The following is a 7,500-nucleotide window of genomic DNA, read 5'->3' as shown; positions in this document are numbered from 1 at the left end:
AGAAAGGTGCAGATGAAAAGGGAGGAGAGGGAGGAGGGAGTGGGAGAAAGAAAGAGGAGGGGTAGAGAAAGAGGAGAGGCGGGTGGTGTGAGGGAGGAGGTAGGCGACGAAGGTGAAAGTGAGAAGGAAGGTTGCCCGTGAGAGAGAAAGGGGAAAGGGAGAATAAAGGAGAGTGAAAAGGAGAAGGGTGGAGGCGAAAAGAGAAAGGTGCAATAAATAACAAAGGGAAGGATAGAGAAACATGAACATTTAAATGAGAAGAGAGAACTACGCTGGCTTTTCTAGTTCATTATCACGCGTCTCTCCCTTCGAAAGGCTGAAATGATAGTAATGATAATAACAATAATGATATGATAGTAATAATATCAATAATGATAAGAGTAATAATGATAAGAGTAATAATGATGGTAATGATAATGATTGACAATGACAATGACAATGACAATGACAATGACAATGACAATGACAATGACAATGACAATGACAATGACAATGACAATGACAATGACAAAGATAATAATAATAATAATAATAATAATAATAATAATAATATTGATGATGAAGATAAAGATAGTGATTATGATAATAATAATAATAATAATAATAATAATAATAACAATAATAATAATGATAATAATAATGATAATAATAATGATAATAAGAATGATAATAGCAATAATAATAATAACAGTAATAACGATAATAATGCTAATGTTAACAAGAAGGATGATGATGATAATTATAATGAACGATTATAATGACGATCATTAATAGCAAAATAATGATAATAGTAATGATAACAGAACCAAAAGGGAAAAGGAAGAAGCAAAAGGAGGAGAGTTAAAGAAATGAGAAGGGAAATCATTACCATACAGACTGCGTTCACACAATATGAACAGTAATTTTAAAATGTACACGCATCTGTATGTGTGTGCGTTTTTTATTTACACACACACACACACACACACACACACACACACACACACACACACACACACACACACACACACACACACACACACACATATAGATATATATCATCGGAGGGCTAACGCCGACGGGGGCGCATGGCCGCATCCACCCTTCGGTTCCAGCCACTGGATTCCCTCATGGCGAGTCTCCAAGCACGCCCTCGGTCTTCCTCTAACTCCTCGCGTCAGGACTGGCTGAGCTGCCCAACCATGACCTCCTAAGTCGTCCCACGGGCCTCCACCAGCCAGGATTGTCTCGCAAACAGACATCCTGAGGAGCAGGGTCAGCCGCAGGGGAACAAGCTAGATTCCCATATAGCCTGAGTTGGTTGTCCCGGATTATGAAAGTAACAGGTCTCATGCCAGTCTCACGGTGTAGCAGTCGGTTGGACACGTGATCTTGCCAGCTGTACCCCATGATCCGGTGTAGGGACTTGTTACAAAAGGCATCAAGACGATATCCCAAGGCAGGTTTCACTACTATAGTGCAAATATCAAGGCCTTGAAGGCACGTAGCATGGTCCTTCTGCATAGGTACCAACATCCTCTTGTTGATCAAATTCATAGTTCCTGCTGCCACACCAATACATCTGCTGACTTCTTGGTCAGACAGCCCGCAGACATGGACTATGTTACCAAGGTGTAAAGCTCTCTGTGACTTCAACTTCCTCACCACGAGCATGTATCAACTGAATGGATTCCCCTAACAGGCCCCCAAAAACCTGGATCCTGGTCTTGGTCCAGGAGACCTCTGGGCCAAGGGCTTCGCCTCATTACCAAATGCATCAAGAACCACCACTAATGAATCCAGAGACTCAGATAGGATAGCAACATCAGCAAAGTCAAGGTCTGGGACCTTGATATTGTCCAGTGTTGCTCCACACTGAGTTTGGATAGTAGATCTGCCCATTTATTCAGTCCATGTAATCATTGAAAAGTGTTGGTACAAGGACACAGCTTTGCCTCACCCCTGAGTCAACAGGGAAGTAGTTCGATAGGCCCCCACCACACTTTACAGCACTTTCAGTAAAAGTATGTAGGCTTGTTATTAAGCCAATAATCCGCGTCAGAGTTTCCCTAAGTCTCAGGACCTCTCATAGCAATTTTTGGTCATCGAGTCAAATGCTTTCTTGAGACGGATGTAGATTGCAAGTAGCCCACAACCGAACTTACAATGATGTTCCACATAGACTAGAAGTGCTAGGATATGGACAGTTTATTGTGGACTTGCGAGGAGTGAATCCAGACTGCTTCAGTCCAAAGTAGGTGGTCATGGATCCATTTCAGAAGGATGTGGGAGAAATCCTTGCCTGGTATACTGGGCAGTGTGATGTCATGGTAGTTTCTACAGTCACATTGATCCTCTTTCCCCTTCCAGAGAGGAATGACCACACTCCTTAACAGATCAGGGGGAATGGAACCAGACTGCCAGACCGCAAGTACTGTGCCATAGGTTCACACCCAGACTTTAGCAGTTCAGCAGGGATATCACATATGCCTGTGACTTTCCTACTCTTCAGCTTAGATATCGCCTCCCTAGCCTCAGTTAGGGTAGGAGGTTCCTCACTGATGGGTGAGTCCGGCACAGGTATCGTGATACCATTTTCATCTATACTACTGCTGGAGGGTTTACCTAGTACAGGTGCTCCAAATACTCCAGACTCCAGTCATCTGTGAGGAGGGCTTAGAGTTCGGTTTTTCTCAGAGCTTTGTAGGCAGGACAAAGGTCATTTACCAAGAAATGGCCTTCAACCTCCTCAGCAAGGTTCCTGATGAACTGTTCCTTGTCCCTTCTCAGAAGTGTGTACCCCCCGGTGCACCAAGGAATGGCGCAAGTCCTGATTGCCATGCAACATGCTTCTGTGGACTCTATGTCTCCAGTGAGCTGAAATTCTGCCTTCCCCTTGGGCATTCGCCAATGCATTTGAAGATTTACATTAGAGCTACTGGATCCATCAGGTTATCGAGTTCTGTGAACTGATCAGAGATAACCATGGTAAACCTGCAGGTTTGCCCTCCCTTAATCTGTCCAACTCAAACATCCAAGAGTGGTCACTGGAGAGACAAGGAGTTTCGAAGTGGAGTTGTAGGGTAGCCACAACCAGCTTATGGTCAGTACCATAGAACTCAGCACTATGGTAAACCCTGCAATTCTGGACAATCCTCCAACGAGTGCTGACAAGAATGTGGTCAGTCTCCTTGGCCACAGTACCACTTCCACCGATGCTGGTTGGAGCGCTGATACCAAGAGCCAGAACAATGCAAATTTCTCATCTGGGACATGTGTTTGCCACAGATGTGAGTTTGGCATAGAAAGCCTCTTTCTTATCGAGTATGAATACATCAGCAGGAGCTTACACAGTAATAAGAGACACAAGGCCGAGAGGAAGACGGCTTCAGTCTCAATGCCATAAGACACTTATCAACCGCTATTACTTCTATTATGGAGGGTTGAAGTTGACTGGAGATGGCTATGGCTACTCCCTAGAGATGATGACCATCGCCCCAGCCCAGTAGTAGGTGTACCCACCCATACTGATCGTGCCACTGCCATGTCCCAACACTCAATAGCAGGGGTAAATGCTCATCCTGCCGCAAGGACTGGGTGTCCAAGCACCTACCCGGATAGCTTGCCTGAGGTTCAGCCTCGGGCAGTTACTCCAGGTGGATGCCACCTCTGCTACCCCCCCCCTCCCCCGACGCTACAACAGTAATTATATATTCTGTCCACAGTGTCTGACATTGTCTTTATTGTTCATATTAGCTATATTTCTCTCGCAGATCTAACTCATCAAACTTGTATAAATCAGTTGAGATAAGTTTACACACTATTAGCTGAAAAATATTATGTAACCAAAGTGCAAAGCCAATCACAAATTGATATGCCAATAATACAACATCTAAATTCTCTATAATCCAACACAATAACTATACCACCTTCAATATCCATGTGTTACTTTTAACAAGTAGCTTGCATCTTTACTCTTACGCTAACATGCAAAAAAATTGTAATTTAAATTTAATCAAGCTGTTTTATCAGTTATGAATTAGAAGAGTTAGTATCAATAATTAAAATGATTATAAGCAATTGGTAAAATTTTTTTTTTTTCACCTGGTATTACTGAAATTATAGAAAATAATTGTTTCTTTTATTTAATAAATAAATTACATTACAAAAAAATGGTTAAATTATCTGTAAGCAAGATAAGATACTTAAGTCAAGTAATTAAAATACCAAGTTAATGTCCTTAAACACTCAGTAAGTCAAGCCTTAATAGTAGACATCAAGAAAAAAAGAAAAAAAAAAGAAAAAAAAGAAAAGAAAAGAAGAAAAAAAAAGAAAAAGAAAAAAAAGAAAAAAAAAAAAAAAAAAATATATATATATATATATATATATATATATATATATATATAAATATATATATATATATATATATATATATATTATAGGGATAAGATACTCAAACAAGCAATTATATTAGTAAACTGATATCATAAAGTAGTAACTAAATCAAGCAAAAGGTTATTCTAGAAAATATTCAACTAATACATACATTATGCAAACACAAGATTATTCTTACACTCCACTGGCAATTGATAATCTTTATCACTGTTAATTCACACTTTCGTAGAGTTGAGATCTATTAAAAGTAATTCATTAATTGCTTTCTAACATAACTTAATTCTTACACTTAAAAATCATGTCTGTATTTATTTAATTATATCATTCTTACTGGCTTAAAACTTGAAAATCAAATCATAGTTATTCCATTATATAATTCTTACTTCCAAAATTAACTTATTCAGCATTAAAATCACTGCACTAAATCACATCAACCGGGCTTACCAAGATGTGCCACAAAAATGACATGGCTACTGGATGCTACTCCGAAATCTAGTTCGCAAATTTTCTGTCACTGACCGTCTTTTATTCCCGAGAAGGGAGTTCATCAAGTCACACCCTTAACAGCTATCATGAGTATAATTTGTTCATTATAAATCCATCCAAGGTATTTTCCTGTTCCCAGACTGGTACATTATGAAATATATTGTAATAAATTCGACGTGCTCGTTGTTTTCTCATTCGTGACTTCCATTTCGCTTCTGTTGGTCTATCACATGGTGTCACTTTGTCATAAGATGCTTTGAAGACTTAAATCATGGTGCACCTCTATTTTTGGGGTCTGTGTCTTTCCTGTTGACCATATTCTTTGTGAGGAATCCGCTCGAGTCCTAGCAATGTTAATCTATTATTGATGTCTTGTCATGGCATGTTTGCTTCGCCCATTCATGTAGCATCCGCTTCGCCCTCGTGATGTTCACATGATATTGCCTTGATGTGTCTACAGTAATAGGACACAGAGCCCACCTGACTTGCTGGTTGGGAGGGACAGAACCCCTCCCCCTGCATGTGAGGGGCAGGAGCTGCAGGATGTAGCCACACGCCGGTGGGTCATGACTCTGTACCTCTGGGGCTTCCTGCTGCTCTGAGATCTCTCACAGTTTAGCCTTGGACCGCAATGAGGAGGCACTGCAAAAGACTCGATGATGGAGAGGCTGTAAACTGACAGGGGAAATGCTCCCTCTTTTGCATTAGGCTAGCCAGTTGCAAGCGAGAAGGCATGCGAGCACTTAACACTATCTAGGCTACAACACCATCGTTTCACATTACCCTGAGTATAAATCATCCACCCCATATATATATATATATATATATATATATATATATATATATATAGAGAGAGAGAGAGAGAGAGAGAGAGAGAGAGAGAGAGAGAGAGAGAGAGAGAGAGAGATAACGTGTGTGTGTATGTGTGTGTGTGTAAATGCATGTATATATACATAAATATGTACATACATACATACATACATATAACATATATATATGTATATATATATACATATATATATATACATATATATATATATATATATATATATATATATATATATATATATATATATATATATATATATCATGTATGTGTATATATTTAGAATGTATATATATATATGTGTGTGTGTGTGTGTGTATGATCACTTATTTAATCATTTACACTTATTTAGTCATTTACACTTATTTGTATGAGGTACAATAGAAATATAGAACAAGTATCATATATAATATTTATTCGGTATAAAATATAAGGAAAATCTTATAAAACAAAACAATATTCATATTCAATAAACAAAAAACATATCCGGATATCTATAATTTGCAAACAACATAAACAAAATGAAGCAACAAACAAACAGCAAACAATAGAATAAGAAAAAATAAAGAGAATAGCACAGACAGTCACATTTCGGAAGAGGTATTTACAAGAAAATTTGTGGTTCTCTGTCAGTCGCCCTTCTCCTCTCCTCTTCTCTGCTCTCACTCATTCTATTTCTCCTTTAACTGCTAAAAAGTGATTAATTTTTTTTTGGGAAATACAGGGCTAATTTAGCGCCGATGTGAGAACCAGAGAAGGAGGCGGAGAAGAGCGAAGGAGTCCAAGAACCGCAATGACTTAGGACGCGGGTCGCCACGAAGGCCAAGGGTCGGCAAGACAACCTGGATTTAGGCCGAAGAGCCTCCAGCGGCGGCTGCTGAGGCCACGCCGCCAGAGGCTTGAGGGAGCGTCTTCACGATGACCGGAAGGAAGCCGCTGTTTCCGGTGACGTTGTAGGAAGTGGTGTGGATGTAGCCGTCGGGCATGAGGACGGACCAGGAGCCGAACACGTGGCCGAGGGCCGTCTTGATCTCGGCCTTGTTGTGGAAGTTGCCGGTGGCGGCGTCGCTGGTCTCGTACTGGTACGAGTACGGGATGATCGGCTGCAGCGCGAGGGGATCGGGTCGTGAGAACGGAACAAGGCTTAGGAAGTGCTCAGAGACTAAACAAATCGGATCACACTGAATAAACTTTAAACTATTTTTGGTTTTGAGAGACTTTTTTCAATGCTAAAAATTTGATGGTTATATGATCCGGAAGCTCAAGAAACAATATGATTTCAAATATAATCAAACTAAATCAGACACGTGATATAGTGTAACGGATATCTAGAAAAAATGCAAAACAAAAGCATCAAATGAAGGTTTTCATGAACTTTGCAAAGCGAGGGGATCGATTCGTAAGAACGGAACAAGGCTTAGGAAGTGCTCAGAGACTAAACAAATCGGATCACACTAAATAAACCTTAAACTATTTACCATTTGAGAGACTTTTCAATGCTAAAATTGTGATGGTTATAATATGACACGGAAGCTTAAGAAAGTATATGATTTAAAGGAAAGGTCAAGCTAAATCTGACACGTGATGTAATACGGATGTTTAGAAAAACAACGAAAGAAAGTTCCCATGAAAAACTTCACATGAAACACGTGTCGCTGCTAAAAACCTGGCTCAGCAGAAACAAATTTTACATACATAAACGGGCGCTGTTGCCTGCTGTTGCTGAGGCCGAGGAGCCCCCAACACGGCGGTGAGGACGACGGCGATGACGAAGACCTGAAACGGCAAGTTAAGGGAACACATTATGTAATCAC

The 7,500-nt window shown here is 40.0% G+C and overlaps 1 protein-coding gene across 2 annotated transcripts in view; it reads right to left on the bottom strand.

The window, feature by feature from the left end:
- Positions 1–7,500, bottom strand: part of LOC119575151 — a 9,473-nt gene that overhangs the window by 1,746 nt on the left and 227 nt on the right. The window contains exons 2-3 of one of the 2 annotated variants that reach the window (XM_037922628.1): positions 7,382–7,462; positions 6,164–6,789 (exon numbers count right to left, since the gene is read on the bottom strand). The exons of the other annotated variant lie outside the window; for it this stretch is intronic. Coding sequence (XP_037778556.1) covers positions 6,535–6,789; positions 7,382–7,462 — 336 coding nt within the window. The 3' untranslated portion in view covers positions 6,164–6,534. Of the gene's footprint in view, positions 1–6,163; positions 6,790–7,381; positions 7,463–7,500 lie in introns of those variants that run through there. 2 annotated transcript variants of the gene reach the window in all.

This window comes from Penaeus monodon, chromosome 7 (genome assembly GCF_015228065.2).
Source record: "Penaeus monodon isolate SGIC_2016 chromosome 7, NSTDA_Pmon_1, whole genome shotgun sequence".
NCBI lineage: Eukaryota > Metazoa > Arthropoda > Malacostraca > Decapoda > Penaeidae > Penaeus > Penaeus monodon.
Note: the sequence above shows the minus strand (reverse complement) of the source record. Positions and strands in the feature narration are given on the sequence as shown.